Source organism: Mandrillus leucophaeus, unplaced genomic scaffold (assembly GCF_000951045.1).
Source record: "Mandrillus leucophaeus isolate KB7577 unplaced genomic scaffold, Mleu.le_1.0 Scaffold774, whole genome shotgun sequence".
Lineage (NCBI taxonomy): Eukaryota > Metazoa > Chordata > Mammalia > Primates > Cercopithecidae > Mandrillus > Mandrillus leucophaeus.
The window spans coordinates 1,221,071-1,237,058 of NW_012108408.1; the positions used below are offsets into that span (position 1 = coordinate 1,221,071).

General features: G+C 36.8%; 1 protein-coding gene across 2 annotated transcripts in view; it reads right to left on the reverse strand.

The window, feature by feature from the left end:
* The window catches only part of FRK (fyn-related Src family tyrosine kinase), a 114,994-nt gene extending 99,817 nt beyond the window's left edge, over window positions 1-15,177 (reverse strand). The window contains exons 1-2 of one of the 2 annotated variants that reach the window (XM_011966794.1): window positions 15,023-15,172; window positions 14,268-14,896 (exon numbers count right to left, since the gene is read on the reverse strand). In XM_011966794.1, coding sequence (XP_011822184.1) covers window positions 14,268-14,611 — 344 coding nt within the window. In that variant the 5' untranslated portion in view covers window positions 14,612-14,896; window positions 15,023-15,172. Of the gene's footprint in view, window positions 1-14,267 lie in introns of both variants that reach the window. The other variant, XM_011966793.1, reaches the window with a different exon arrangement.
* Between the last annotated feature and the right edge of the window lie 811 nt (window positions 15,178-15,988).

The following is a 15,988-nucleotide window of genomic DNA, read 5'->3' on the forward strand; positions in this document are numbered from 1 at the left end:
ATAGGCATGGGCGAAGACTTCACAACTTAAACACCAAAAGCAATGACAACAAAAGTTAAAATAGACAAATAGGATCTAATTAAACTAAAGAGCTTCTGCACAGCAAAAGAAACTATCATCAGAGTAAACAACCTACAGAATGGGAGAAAATGTTTGCAATCTATCCATCTGACAAAGGGCTACTATCCAGAATCTAAAAGGAACTTAAACAAATTTACAAGGAAAAAAACAAACAACCCCATCAAAAAGTGAGTGGAGGATATGAACAGACACTTCTCAAAAGAAGACATTTATGTGACCAACAAACATGAAAAAGAGCTCATCATCACTGGTCATTAGAGAAATGCAAATCAAAACCACAATGAGATACCATCTCATGACAGTTAGAATGGCGATCATTAAAAAGTCAGGAAATAACAGATGCTGGAGAGGATATGGAGAACTAGGAATGCTTTACACTGTTGGTGGGAGTGCAAATTAGTTCAACCATTGTGTAAGACAATGTGGTGATTCCTCAAGGATCTAGATCCAGAAATACCATTTGACTCAGCAATCCCATTTACTGGGTATATCCCCAAAGGATTATAAATCATTCTACTATAAAGACACATGCACACAAAATGTTTATTGCAGCACTGTTCACAATAGCAAAGACTTGGAACCAACCCAAATGCCCATTGGTGATAGACTGAATAAAGAAAATGTAGCACGTATACACCATGGATACACCTTTTTTATGCAGCCATAAAAAAGGATGACTTCATGTCCTTTACAGGGACATGGATGAAGCTGGAAACCATCACTTTCAGCAAACTAACACAGGAACAGAAAACTAAACATTGCATGTTCTCACTCATAAGTGGGAACTGAACAATGAGAACACATGGACACAGGGAGGGGAACATCACACACCAGTGCCTGTAGGGGGGTGGGGGTCTAGGGGAGGGATAGCATGAGGAGAAATACCTAATGTAGGTGATGGGTTGTTGGGTGCAGCAAACAACCATGGCACGTGTATACCTATGAAACAAACCTGCACGTTCTGTACATGTATCCCAGAACTTAACGTATAATAATTTAAAAAAAAAAAAGATTCCTGGAATAGATATATCTGAGTGCATTTTTTTTATTTTATTAAATCATACTACCAGTATACCAGAGGGAGGGAAAGATATTAAAAATGTAGATACAAGGTTTATAATTAAATATTCAAGTACCCCGACTGAGTATTTCCAAGTTGTGGTCCTGATGCCCCCATAATCTACTGTCCTATATCTGTATTGTGAAATCTCCTTAACAAACTTCTTCATGAATTTTATATATATACACATTTGCTACCTCTACTTTAAGACCTAGGACTGAACTCATTCTTCCCACAACATGATCTCAAAATGTGAGAGGTCACCCATGAGAAAAACTGATGGATTTTTCTAATACATTTGGGAAGGCCAAATCCATGGAGCTAAAGATGAACCTTCAAAGGAGCCTCACTCTACTCCAACCTCCAAATATCCAACCCACCAGGGGATACTGAATACCTACCAAATCTGATGCCCTAGAAAGGGTCAAGCCTTTGATAAATCACAACCAGACATGTGTAGTTTTTTTTAGGAACCTGCAGACTCTACACAGAGATGGAGGCAGCTGTTTTCCACTGCCTCCTTTTTTTTTTTTCTTTTTTTTATTGATATGGAGTCTCGCTCTGTTGGCCAGGCTGGAGTGCAGTGACTCAATCTCCATCTTCCAGACTCAAGTGATTATCCTGCCTCAGTATCCAAGTAGCTGGGATTACAAGCATGTGGACCATGCCTGGCTAATTTTGTAGTGAATTTTTAGCAGAGATGGGGTTTCACCATGTTGGCCAGGCTGGTCTTGAACTCCTGACCTCCAGTGATTCACCCACCTCAGCCTCCCAAAGTGCTGGGATCCACTGACTCTTTTGCTTTTGTTTTCTCTCAGCTTTGATTATCAGGATAGACCTAAGTTCCACATGTGAAGCCCTCCCATACAATTATTTTCCCATGGTTCACCCCAGCCTAAACGTGCCACTGAAGAGTTCCAGACAGAGCAGGCAGTTGCCCTTTATAACTCTCTTTTCTACAAGCTATCACCCATCATTACTTTATGAAACTGCTTTCAGTGTTATCAAATAATTATCCAGCAAACCTAATGGTCTTTCCCTCCTCCTCAGTACCTTGACCTTTCTTTAGTATTTAACTCAAAAACTCTTTATTGACATTCTATCTCCTTGCTTTGAAAAAGATGCTTTGATTTGTTTCCACTTTGATGAATTTTTCATCATTGTTTTCTTCAGTGGCCCTTTTTCTTCCCTGTATTAGTTAGGCTTTGCTCCATCACAACTATTTAATCAGCTCATGAGTCTAAAGGTTACCACTTCGGGATAGTATCTACTGATCTTATCTGGGCTTGCTCAGTCAGCTGGTGAGTCAGCTGGGCCAGTAGGACATCTCTTCACATAGTCTCAAATCCTCCTGGAGGTTAGCTTCGGATTTTTATGGCAGTTGTAGGACTCCAAGAGAACTAAGAAAGAAAACTCCAATGTGCAAGTGCTTTTTAAGTCTCCAATTCTGTCACATTTGCAACTGTCCCATTGGCCAAAGCAAGTGATTTGGCAAAGCCAAGAATGAATGTGGGAGGAGACTACCCCAAGAATGCAGATGCAAGGAAGCACAAAAAGATGGGATAATTACTACAACTTACACACCACTTATTCACCTAAACTATAGCTATTTAAATCTAAAGATTTGATCTTTGCCTCATTGTTCCTGTTAGACTCTCACTGTTTGGTTCTTAGAATCCTTGTGAAGTCTAAAATATTCTGCAGTTCTTATATTACTGTGACATCTACAACACCTTGGTGTGAATGACTTCAAAATCAATTTTTACAGAATAGAGTTGGCTCTTTGCCTTGCCTTTTGTGTTTCTAAATTTCCTTTGGACATTTTCACTGAGATGTTCTACTAGGGCTTCAAATTCTACATGAACTAAAATTGAATGTATTATCTTCCTCTCTGTTTCAGTCATTCTCTCCTTGTCTGCTTCAATAAAAATTACCATATGAAACATGTCTTTATCTTAATGTTTCACCTGGTCCCAAGTTACATTTTTTGTTGTTTTGAGACAGGGTCTTGATCTTTCACCTAGGCTGTAGTGCAGTGGTGTGATGCCAGCTCATGGTAGCCGTGACCTCCCAGCTCAAGCGATCCTCCCACCTCAGCCTCCTGAGTAGCTGGGATTACAGGTGAGCGCCACCAGGCCCAGGTAATTTTTGTATTTTTTGTAGCGATGAGGTCTCGCCATGTTGCTCAGGCTGGTCTCAAACTCCTGGGCTCAAGTGATCTTCCCACCTCAGCTTCCAAAAGTACTGGGATCACAGGCGTGAGCCACTGTGCTGAGCCCCCAATGTACATATTTTTTATGTCAGTCTCTTTTTCCACTCCTCTTCTACATCTAATTTGTAGTTTTACTTCTACTATTTACCAAATAAGAATACATTAATTTATTTAAGTTTTAGCTTTAATTTCCCTACCCTAAAAACAGTGATAAGAGAATATGCCTTGCAGAGCTATTAGAAGGATTAAATTAGTTTTGTATGCTTAGCACATTGAATGTTTTCAAATATATCATTTTGTTCCCCTTAAGTCTTCTTGATTCTTCATTCTTGGGATTGGTAACATCCCTACACTTCTTTATTTTTTTTTTTAACAGTACCATAAATTAAAATTAAGCCCTTATAATCTCATGCCATGCACCTTTGAAATAATTTCTCAATACTTCTATGACTAGCTCATCTCTTCTCTAATCCATTCCTACCTCCTCATAGTCTTTTCAAAGCCCTGCTTTCTATCTATTTCTATTTCGCATTAGATAAAACCCACTCTTTAAACTATCATACATGCTCTTTTCCAAAACTTGTTCCTGGCTATTTTTCCAGATTTGCTTCCCATTGCTCTTCTCCATGAATGCTTCAACTAAACTCCTGAATACACTTTTACTTTCCCTCCTGTATATTATTCAAGGAGTTGTATTGAATTGTTCATCTCTCTAAGCTTTTAGAAATTCAGTTCGGTAAGCATTGAGTAAAACTAAATAAGACGGTCTTTCTGCTTCAGGAAATTGTTACAATCTCAGGAGAAAATAGATAGTCTCACTTTCTGAGATTATAATTTCTCTGGGGCAGAAACAGTCTTGCATTGTTTCCAAGGCAATCAAAGACTTTTCAGCCTCATAAGACAGAATTTTTATAGCTAGCTGTTCTATGATAAAAGTACAGGCTCTGAGAACATGCAGATAAATCTCACTTCCATCATTTACTAGTTGTGTGGACTTAAGCAGTTTACTTAAACTCTTTCAGCTTCTGTCTCCTCATCTGCAAATGGGGGTAATAAAAGCATCTGTCTCATAGGATTATGATATAAGACAATGCAAGTGAAGTTATTTGTATAGTAGGTGACATAATGGTAAGCTCTTAGTAAATGTCAGTTGTCAGTGACCATTGCTCTACTAACAATAAATACAAAATCATGGGAAAACAAAACAAATTATGAATTCTTTCCATGAAGCTTAGAAAACTTTTAGGAAAAGGGTCATATGAGCTGAACCCTGAAAGGAAGGTATGATTTCCCCCAAATCAGGACTGATCTCTTCTATTTCTGCACTCATTCTTCCAACTATTTGTGTCTTCATTCATGAGTTGAACATTGTTTTTTATGTGCATACTACATGGTAGACAGTTTGTGATACTCATGGCATTTATCAGCATCTGTCTATGCTAACTGAGGAAATGAAAGTTAGCTCTTGACATCCTGGACCTAGACTGGCACTTACGGCTGGACCTTGCTGTCTTCTGTTGAATGTAAACAATCTCACAAAACATCAACTTCAGACAAGGCCATGCTGTGACTATGATGGATTGAGACAAAAACAAGATCAGATCACTCCATAATCAAGTCTCAACACCCACAAAAACATGGATATTGTCCATCCTAAAAAATGACCAAACATCTACTTATCTTGGCTAACCTGAGTGACTGATGTCTCTTGACCAATTCTAGCTTTATTCCCAAAGTCTTCCATCTTTCTCAATAAGATTTATTAAATACCTAATTATACAGTTATTCCCATTTCTTAACAGTATCCAAAACAAAGCAATGCCTGCTTCCTAAAATCTCCCCAAAGTCACATCCCCAGATCTAATAGTGGGTCCTATCTAACACCCTCTTACTGAGGCACTCTACTCTTCTCCATGTGTGTGTTCTCCTTCCCTGCAATGAATAATAAAACACTACAGATGTGTTCCTGATGCACTTTTGACAAAGGGCATTGTCACAACATTCTTGGCTTGCTAATCTTACCTGCTGAAACTGTAAAATTCTCTGGAGAACAGCACTGTCTTATTAATTTTCATGTCTCCCACTATACAAAAACAATATCTTTAATAGAGTAAATACAAAAAGTTTGTTGAACGGATAACTGAATCTCATAGAAACTATTTTCTTCAATGACCAGAAATGGTAAAAAGACACTGGAGAAAGTGTCCTGAATCCTGCTTCTCAGATGTGCAATTGGGAGCATCCAGAAATTATGCTCTAGCAGTGACTTTGCAGGCAGCACAATGCTGGAAGTTGCAGGGTGGTGTCTTGGTATGGCAGAATTAATTATTATTCAGAAATGGTAAAAAGAGATATGTGAGATGAAACTAGCATTACAGTTACCTTATATCTATCAACAATACTGGCCTTTTAGAGGAACCTTAAAGTGAGATTCTTCTGAATCATCCAAATCATGCTGCCAATGTGGTATGCAACATTTGTGTTAACAGGAATATTTACTGTGAAATAGTATTCTAAATATCTTTCAAGTAAGATACCTAGTATAAAGTTCAAAAGTTCCTATTAATTTATTGAATTGCATTTTTATTTTACCCATAAAAAGGCACAGAAATCATGAAAAAAGTATTTGATTGAGAATTTAGTCTGAATTTAAAGGCACTATAAAACGTGCCATCTGAATATTAAAAAGACATTAAAAAATTAAAGAATCTGACATGCAATCAACTCAATTGCTAAACAGAAAAATATTCAACTAAAAAACTTTGTAGAAAAAAATGGCATCATGATAGAAAGATATTTATTACACAAGGGACAGTCTATGACAGTATCTGAATTTAGCCAAATAAGCAGAAAAGTAGGTGATCCAGAGTATATGATCTACATTTGCATCTATGCATTTTAGCAAATTTCTTCTGTTACATTAATCTTCAAGGGAACAGCCATATAAACTAATACTAAAGTTGCAGTCTTTAGGAAAATAGCTGTAAGGAACCCTGCAATATCATTAAAACTGCTATTAATCTGTATAACTACCTTCCCTAGGGAAACTGGCTCAATCCCTTCAGTGCTAAGAAGAGCTAAGAACCTATATTTAAAATGGGAGTCAGAGAATGCTGCAGAGAAATTAGTAGTTAATTAGTGAGAAAACTAGTAAAAAAAAAAGATAAAATTATTTTTTGGTAATGTTAGAATATACAGTAAAAACTATTAATATTCAGTAAAGAGTCAGGCTTTCAGCTTATGTAAGCTGAAAAATATTTCATATACATAATAATTAGAAATTATGTATATTGAGCATAAAAACTGAAATTACAAGTCTGGCCCCACAACATTAATTTTGTAAATTGGATTTAGATTTGCTGTCCATTTAAAAGCTCTGGCCAGTAAATCCTCTACTTTAAATATAACCATACTATGGTTTAATATGTGTATATGTGATTTTTAGATGCCATTTCAATGAGATTTACAGTCTGTTCCTGACTTGATATTCAGTCTACATTACAAAGAATATTTGAATTGGTCTATGACCCTTAAGTATTTTCTCCCCGGGGTGGATTAGAGCAACTAGTTTCTGAGAACCTGGGAATTATGTTTTTATGACTGTGAGTCTAACCAAAAATTAAGGCGTGAGCAATTTCATTGAGAAATGAATAAAAAACATCTTATGCCTTTAATGTAGAATTTTCTGGTAGGTAAAAATGCAATTCAGAGAGAACAGTTAAAGAAGAGATGGCTCTGTGGGCTGCTCTTTAAAAGACCTGAGATTTGTAGATAAGCAATCATTCATTTAGTTATTCATCTACCCAATCAGTGCTTATTATTCTTAGGCATCACACTAAGCTCTGGGAGGAGCAATTGCTCACCTTTCCACTACCCACATCCATAGTTTATAGCACTGCAGAAAACAAATTAGCAGTAATGACAAAGGGTGCTAACAACTCTAGGCAGGAACACCTAATGTAGTCTAGCATGTCAGGAAAGGCGTGGGGAGGGAGGAACAAATAGGGTGAGACTTGAAGGATAAGTTAAGCTGGTCAGGAAAAAAAAGAGGAAAGAGAGGGTTACAGGCAGAGAGAACAGCCCATCTGAAGACCAAGGCTGCAGGTGAGGGAGGGTGCAGAACTGTCAAAGACTGAAAGACACTCAATGTGCAGGACATCTGTTATAGAGAAAGAATATTGTGAGCTCAGACTAGAATGGGGGTGTAAAGTATGATCCATTTAGACAGAAGTAAAAGAAGAGCTGCCAACTAAATGAAACATAATATTTATTAAACCTTACTATGTGTCAGGTTCTCTACAGTGCACCCTTTCTGCACAGTCTTATTTATGTCACGTAACGATCCTATAAGATAGGTGTCACTGTGGTTCCTATTTAACAGATGAGAAACTGAGGCAGAGGGGTCAAGTAATTTGCTCAGACTCACACAGCTAAGATATTAGAGAGTCAAATTCAAATCTAGATCATCTGAGCCTATATTTTATGTTCTTAGGCATAACATAGGCTAGGTCAGAAAGGGTAACCAGCATTATATTTCAGTAAAACTCTATACCACTAATGTTTGGACCTAGCTGAAACATTCAGCAGAAGAACCCAAAGACTGCTCTGATTTATATTGTCCATATAGATTCTCACGGTTGTATTGATCGTTAAAAAATCTGAAGGGAATTTTCTGAGCTGCAACAAGAATTAATTGAGGCAAAGTTTTGTTTGTTTTTCCTCTTTTGATAGCCTCAAGAGCTACATTAACAAGAGCAATGAAAGCACACAGCATATATGGTAGCTGCTAACAGAATTCAGTCCTACTTTACTGTATAGAAGGTTCTGTCTACTTTGACAGTGTCAGTTTGGTGAGATTCTTGACTTCTATTCATCAAAAAGCAACACTAGGATGTATCTGCAGAGACAAACCATGGATTTAAATTAATTCATTTGAAAAAAGAGTAAACCATTTGAATCCAATGGAACATTTTCTTTTCAAAGAATAAATCTGATCAAGTTAAAACTTGGGTTCTAATCTTGAAGACTGGAGCTCAGTAGTTAATGATTTATTTCACTCACATAAAATTTTTTCCATTGTTAGTAATTTGTAGAAAACCTGAAAAGCAAAACTAATCAATGCTTTTACTAAAGAGAGAGTGATTCTGAATGACATATTGCAATTGGAACTTTTAAAGTATTATCAATGTTGCTACTTTTCCTAGCAAAGACTCCTAACTCATTTTAATGATGCCATACTATGTCACTTCACTGGTTCTCAAAGGTACTTTGAGATGCACGTAATCAAGTTTTACTGCTATTAATTACTTTACACAGCTATCAATTAAACTTCAACTGGGATTTTAACATAGTTGAATTGGTTGCTCCTTTCTTCACATCTGTGATTTTGCTATTATTTTTATAAAATATATTCTAACTTAGTAGTTAATTATTATTTTTCTTAAAAATAGTGGCAATTTGTGCAAAAATTTATTATATAACAAATTGAGTTAGAGTTATATTAACATAAACAGTACAATTATATTAACATGAAAAGTCATATAATATTATACCTGAGATGAAATTTTTTGATAAATTATTTTAAAAACATATTTGTCATATTCTTATTTTACATCATCATAAATAACATATGATGAAAAATAACTCAAAGGATGGGGACAGCAATGCTAATTAACCTCATGGCATTCAAATATGCTGTTGGTTGACTTAAATGATTTGTGCTAAAATTTTTATCTTGATTCATCCAAAACACTTGATAGACAACCATAGTTGGATATTTATAGTATAGTCATAATGTATTTTACTTATTATTTATATATATAAATCTCTTCTTATTTAGTTTCTAAAATTATAGTAAGTATACTTTGTCTTAGAGGAGAGAACCCAGAAATGCCAGGCATTATTTTCAGGCATTTGTTACTAGGTATTATTTTCACTTTGACACATAGGCATTTAGTCTTCCTTGAAAACTTACACAAAGGGAACAAAATAAATGATCTAGATAAAGAACAATTGTGGAACTGAGTGCACACAGGTGATTTTTAATGATTCAAACTTCTCAAAGTAGATAACATCTATATGTCGAGTGGATTATGAATATTCTGATGACTTTTAAAATGTATTAAGGGTAATGTTAATTTTTAAACCACATTGTTTCTATACCTATAATTAAGTTAAGATCCAAAAGCTGGTCTCATATCCCAGCAGAGAAAGAAATCTGCTGACATTTAAGTTGAAAATGATTAGAAACACTATGTACAATTTGTATTCAATAATCATTAAATTCCACAGTATTCAAATGACAAAATAGCAAAGTCTCACTCTATTTTAAAAGAGTGATATAAGAATCTTTCCAAGAATATACCACTTTATTTCGCCATGCTGCTTTCTTCAAGCCCGACAATGGTAATCATCATAGGTTAGATAAAATCTTCAAAGAACTCTAGTCTGACACACTAAAGAGGAACACAAGCAGGAAAATATGGCCTAAATACAAGGAGGAAAATCCTATTACTTTTATACTTCAGAATATTCTAGCATTTTTATCCCATAATTATAAACTACCAACAAAACTACAAGTTACAAATATTTATTATTGCTTTCTTTTTCAAGGAAGCCACTGAAACGATGAATAGATGAGAAATTGGAAATTATCTACCTTTCACAGTAATTACAGGAGAAGAAAAACTTTCTACAAAATCCAGTACTTTGCTTCTTCCCCTGCTAAAGGGCTAACAAGAGATACAAAGACACCATTGTAGGTCAGTATGGGTGGCTCCTCTAGCCCTCCTACCCACGAAGGTATGCCATCCTCAAATTTAGGAGGCAGAAATAAACTTCATGGCCTTTATTGTTTCACATATAAGTGTGGAAATATTTCTTAACATAAAGCCAAATTTTATATATAAACAAAGCAAATACTAATTCCTCTGACTTTGCTGAGTCATTCACTTAGCACAATACTAGGCCTATGGAATGGACTTAAGACAAAATTATTGATTCACAAGTAAGAATATACATAAGAATATGACCTAGAAAAATGTGGAGCTTAATAAACAATAAACTTTAGAGATCATCCTAGTGATCTAATTTTCTTAATAGAACCTTCATTTATGTCTTTGAGAAGCGTATGGAGTCAGAAGTTCAGCAGCACATTTCATTGTTGTTATCATAACTTAAACTTAACATCCAAAGGGGAGTCAAATCAGTTATCTCAACTGCTGCCCTTGGTTTGCGTGATCAAGTTGGCAAAGCAGAAATCATCATGGCTGGCTTATGTGGTTATGTCCACCCCATTCCCCTCCTACCAATCCCCTTTCTGGGAGATTAAACGGATCTCATCTCTGATCCTAGTTCAATTTAACACAAAAGTATGTTAGAGAACGCCTAAGGTACACTTAAACAATTAAGCAAACAACTGTTCATTTTGTTTTTTTTGTTTTTGTTTTTGTTTTTTGGTGCATGGGGGGTTCGAGATAGGGTCTTGCTCTGTCACCCAGGCTGGAGTGCAGTGGCACAACCATAGCTCGCTGCAGCCTCAACATCCCAGGTTCAAGCAATCTTCCTGCCCCAGTCTCACTCTCTCGAGTAGCTGGGACTACAGGTTTGCGGCATCATGCCTAGTTAATTTTTAAATTTTTTGTAGAGACTGGGTCTCACTATGTTGCTCAGTCTGGTCTCAAGCTCCTGGACTCAGGTGATCCTCCTTAGGCAAAAAACTTTTTAAACTCTTTGCAGATAAATGATGCTGCATGTAATATTGTTGCTGATCATTTTGCTTTTTATCAATATTTTGTAATACTTGAATTTTTTATAATTAAAGCAATGAAATTTAAAGCCATGACTTTTGGTTCTAATATTTACATGTTATTTCCACATGATTACTTTTATGTGAACTTTATATCTTTAAAAACACCATGAATAAAATATTAAAGAAAGTTCTGATTAATAAGACCTTAAGGATAAGGTTTTTGAGGGATTTCACATCGAAGATGTTAAAGGAAAAGACTCATCTCTAAAATGAGCTAGGAGTAAATTCAAGTTGAAGATAAGATAAATTCAATGATTCTTCATAAGGACAAAATAAATCTTCAAGAATCAGTTTACCATATCACTGAGTGTAAGATATTCAGTAAAAGTGAAAAGCATTTCTAAGTGGAGTAAGAATTAGTAAATTAGACTTTTTAAACAATAGTTTGTTTTTCAGCATCTCTACTTCCAAGTATAAAGAAAAGAAATAAACAAACTGCAAACTAAAGCCTTCAACTAATTTTCCCTGGCACCAATAACTCCAGAAGTATTTGCAGTTTTTTTCTTACAGATCCAAGTCAAGAATAAAGACATAGAAACACAAATACTAACATACGTTGCATTAAACTGGTCTAATTAGGAATTAGACGACAGCTTTCATTGGTTTCCCATTGCCTACTCATCCCATACATGTGGATATAAACAATAATGTTTCCTTAAGTCTATTTACTGGGCTCATGATTTTAAAAAATTACATTAATTTGCACATTCATGAGAAAAAAATACACTTTTGAAAAAAATTCACTGAAGAAAAATATTAAAATAAGGTGTTTATTTATAATATTTCAAGTGTTAAAGTACTGTGTGAGCCACTTGGACACGCTCACGCAGAAGGCTGTTCAGTAAAAATCGCTTCTATTTGAGATGGAGGGGAATTCTAGAAGCTATAGCTACTTGCACTAAGCATATTGAAGCAATTTTGCCTTACGGTGACAAGAAACTTCAGAAGTAAGCTGGGTTCACAGGTGAAGACCGTGGTGTGCACTTAAAAGAAGTAGCCTGTTCCAGCCAGGAGGAAGACTATCAGCATCTATTGGGCATCATGTTTTTATTCCAGTGATGTGAAGATCCCAAGGAAAGCTAACTACAGAGATCTAGAATGGTCGTGACAAGTAGGAATGCTGCTGAGAACCAATTCCAAAAAGAAAGGTCAAGGTAATGTGCAGAGGGAAAAAATATTATTGGCTACAAGTGGCCCTGAGAATCAAAAATAACCATAATAATTTAGTTGCTTTATTTTGTGTTTTGTAGGCAAAGAAAATCTAAATTAATAAGAACACTGCTCTTAAGCCTTTTACCCAGAATATGATACCTTCGGATTGCTTGACTTGTTTTAGTCAATTTGCTTTCCTCAGCATTTCTAATACAGTCAAGCATGAATGTAACTGAACCACTACATATGAACATAAGAGCTCCTGTTTCCAGATAGTCAGGAAATCCATTGGTCTTGGCAACCCCAGAGAGTTGCAGATGAGGAAATTGAGGTCCTAAGTGGTTATATGAGTTGAATATATTTAAAACTAACAGATTATGAATTCAAGGCATGAAACATTAATATATTATTATTATTCTATACATGTTATGCCAAATATAAAATATGCATAATGCCATATAGGACATAGAAATCATATAGTAGTGAAAACACATAAATGCACATAAGTGTATCCAATGTATAAAGATATTTCCTGTAGATTATAACAGAAAGCAAATGTTCACACAGGTGATTTTCCCACTTGATAACAGATCAATTCCATTCATCAAAAGTATATTTAATTCCTTTCTATTTAAGCATAAATTAAGACCCTTCTAAACATTTATAGGCTCTTGGTGTTGAAAAGAATCTCAAAAATCAAAAATCATCCAACCTCTCTTCATATGTGACGCATGAGTTTGGAAAGTAGCAACAATGCTCTATGGCTATTTATTATTATTTTATTCCCTGGACCAGTAAGGGATTGTCACATAAAAATAAGAAACACTTACATAAGAGAATCTCCAATGGTTTCCCTATTAAGAAACCATTCTATAAAATGAGTCCATTTTCTGAGAGACATTCCCAGCCTAAGGTTTCACTGGATCCAGGTGGCAATGAGATCAGGACCAATAAGAGTCTCCATTTGCTTCCCAACCCACCAGACCCCAAGTATACATTGTCAAGACTATGCTTTATTCACTTTGTGTTCAGTCACCACTAGAATAACCTCCTTTACCCTCCCCAACTCAGTCCACTACTGTCTATGCCTGGCACTTAGAGGGGTGGTAGGTGGATGGATGGATGCGTGGATGGATGGATGGATGGATGGATGGATGGATGGATAGATGGATGAGTGAATAAGTACGTAAAAACTTTCCTCTTTTGTTCCACTATAATTCATATTTCATTCAAATACCATGATAAAGTCTTAATCTCTTCTTCTAAGGAGATGTTGTCATTTTTCCTATCAAAACTTAGTAAATGTCTGTAGCTGGCCAGTTTCTAATCATAATAAAAACAAAAAGATATCATCATTTGGGTAGCATATCTCAGGACCTGGGAATTTTTTTTTAAAAAGTCTATATCATGATTTAACTGAGAACATTAGTATCTTCTAAGTGTTATCTTCTACGTTAGCCCTGTGTATTCCCATCAGAATGAAAGGGATTAGGATGAGAGCTAGGGCTAGAGTTGATATATATAACCCTGGAATGTTTCAAAAGTTTTTTTTAAAAAAAGGATCTGAAGTTTAGATTTGAGAGCATCATTAAGGGAAGTCCTATAATATACCTTCAAACAAAATGCAATTTTGTTGTTAAAGTGAGGCACGAGTTATTTCACAGCCAAAAAGAAGGTAGAGTATTAAACACATCATTTGTTTAATGTTGAAAATACACCCTGGGCCTGTGGGTGTACATACTGTAACTGAAGTCATCTCAACAACAATTACCCGCCAGTTTCACTCTCACTCAGCGGGGGAGGTGTGTTTCAATTAGTGGTTTCTTGCCAGTACTTCCTCATACTTTCCTCATACTCTTTGGGCATTAGGGGGTTGTAGAGAAGTAGAAAGGAAAACTCATTACCCAGCCCTCAGACAGTTCAGAAATTAAATAGAAGTTTGTACTACTCACGGCTCTGCCTGTAGGCTTCTGTCCTCAGCCACGTAGTTAGAAGGAATATAGCCCTGTAGTTGCTGACTGGAGCCATCTCGCCTTTTCTCCAAGTGTCTGGCAAACCACCAGCCCTCATGTGAAGTGTCCAGAACTTGAAGTTTGTCACCTGCCCGGAAGCTCAGATCCTCAGCAGTCCTAGCCTGGTAATCAAACAAAGCCACAAAGTAGTGGCCATGCCTCTGTGACTGGGGAGAGCAATGGGCCCCTGGATTTTCAATCACCGTTGACTTGTCTGCTTCCGTCGACAAGCAGGGGAGATAGGGTTCTAGATACTCCCAGAGCCTCTGACAGATGTTGCTCATTGTGCCTTGGTGGGGAGAAGAGGAGCAGGGCTTCTCCCTCTCCCCTTAGTCTCTGCGATCCACCTTCTCTTCCTTCACCAGGCACCTTTGAAGTCAGCACCAACTCACCATACTTTGGAGAGTATGCAAAGTCCCATTTCAAATCAGTCCAGCAGCTGGTTGCAGCAAGTCCTACCTGGAGAGACTTACCGGCTTGCTTTCTGTGGCCGGAGCTGCTACCCCCAAGCAAAACGGAGCAGGAGCTGGGCAGCTGCTCAGTAGGAAGGTATCTTTTCTTCGTATCTGCTTAAGAATCGCACAACAAAAATAAAATAAAATTAAAAGGGCTTTATTTAGACAAATATCTGAGAACAGAATGGTGCCATCTTGCCTTTTGTCCCAATAAAAAGTTAGCAAGAGGAAGCTACTAACCCCTGGCAAAACCTACACACCTTGCTTTCGCCAGGAGCTCTCCCCCTGTTTCAAGTCTGCTCCTATCTTTGGACCAGTCCGGATCTGGACGGCTCTCTCCTTTTTGCTAATGAATAACCAACCAGCAGAGGTTGTTGACTTTAACATTCTGAGCTATGAACAGACTGTAATAATTTCTCCTTACTTCCTGGTTTCTTTCTGTGATCTAAATGGGATTCTGATTTCTTTACCCCTCCCATCTCCCACACCCAAGATAGACCAGATCCTTTACCAAACTGTTAAAGCAGCCACTAAAATCTATATTCCTTTTGTTTCATCCTGGAGAAACAGGCTAGCCCAGGTAGCTTTTTGTCTCGCTATGTTCCCAACACTGACATTCACGGCAGAGATTTTTTTCCCCCACAAATAGGAGTAGAATTGTTTTGCCACCACTAGGGGAAATTTAAAACGGCAAATTATTTAGGTATTTCTTGTTAGACACAGAGCAATTGGAAAAGAACCATCAAGTCACTCCCTTTTCTCATTACCAAGAATAGATTTTAATAGCTTCAAAGAATAGTCACAGTCTGGAAAAGTAAGAAAGCAGCTGACTAAAATGCTGAGAACCCAAAACGTTGCTTTTTCCCACAGACATTTAATTTCCTATCCTTCAAGTACTATTTTGGAAACACACACACACACACCCCACACCAACTAGGTGACCAGTAGAGAAAAAAAGAGTAGGGCAGAGTGCTCTTTGCGCACTGCTGTGGGGGCTCTTTCTGCTAAGCTTTGACCTCCAGATCTATACTAGTTCTTGCTAATTTCCTTGGCAAGAACTCAGGAACTAATGAGACTGACATCAGGACAGCCATCTCTAGACAGGCAGTGGGTTTTGCTTGACCTTCCCTAGTTCAGGGCAGCTGTCTCGCAAATATGTGCCCTGGATCACAAAAACAGCTGGGCAATGAGTCTGGCAGTCATTTA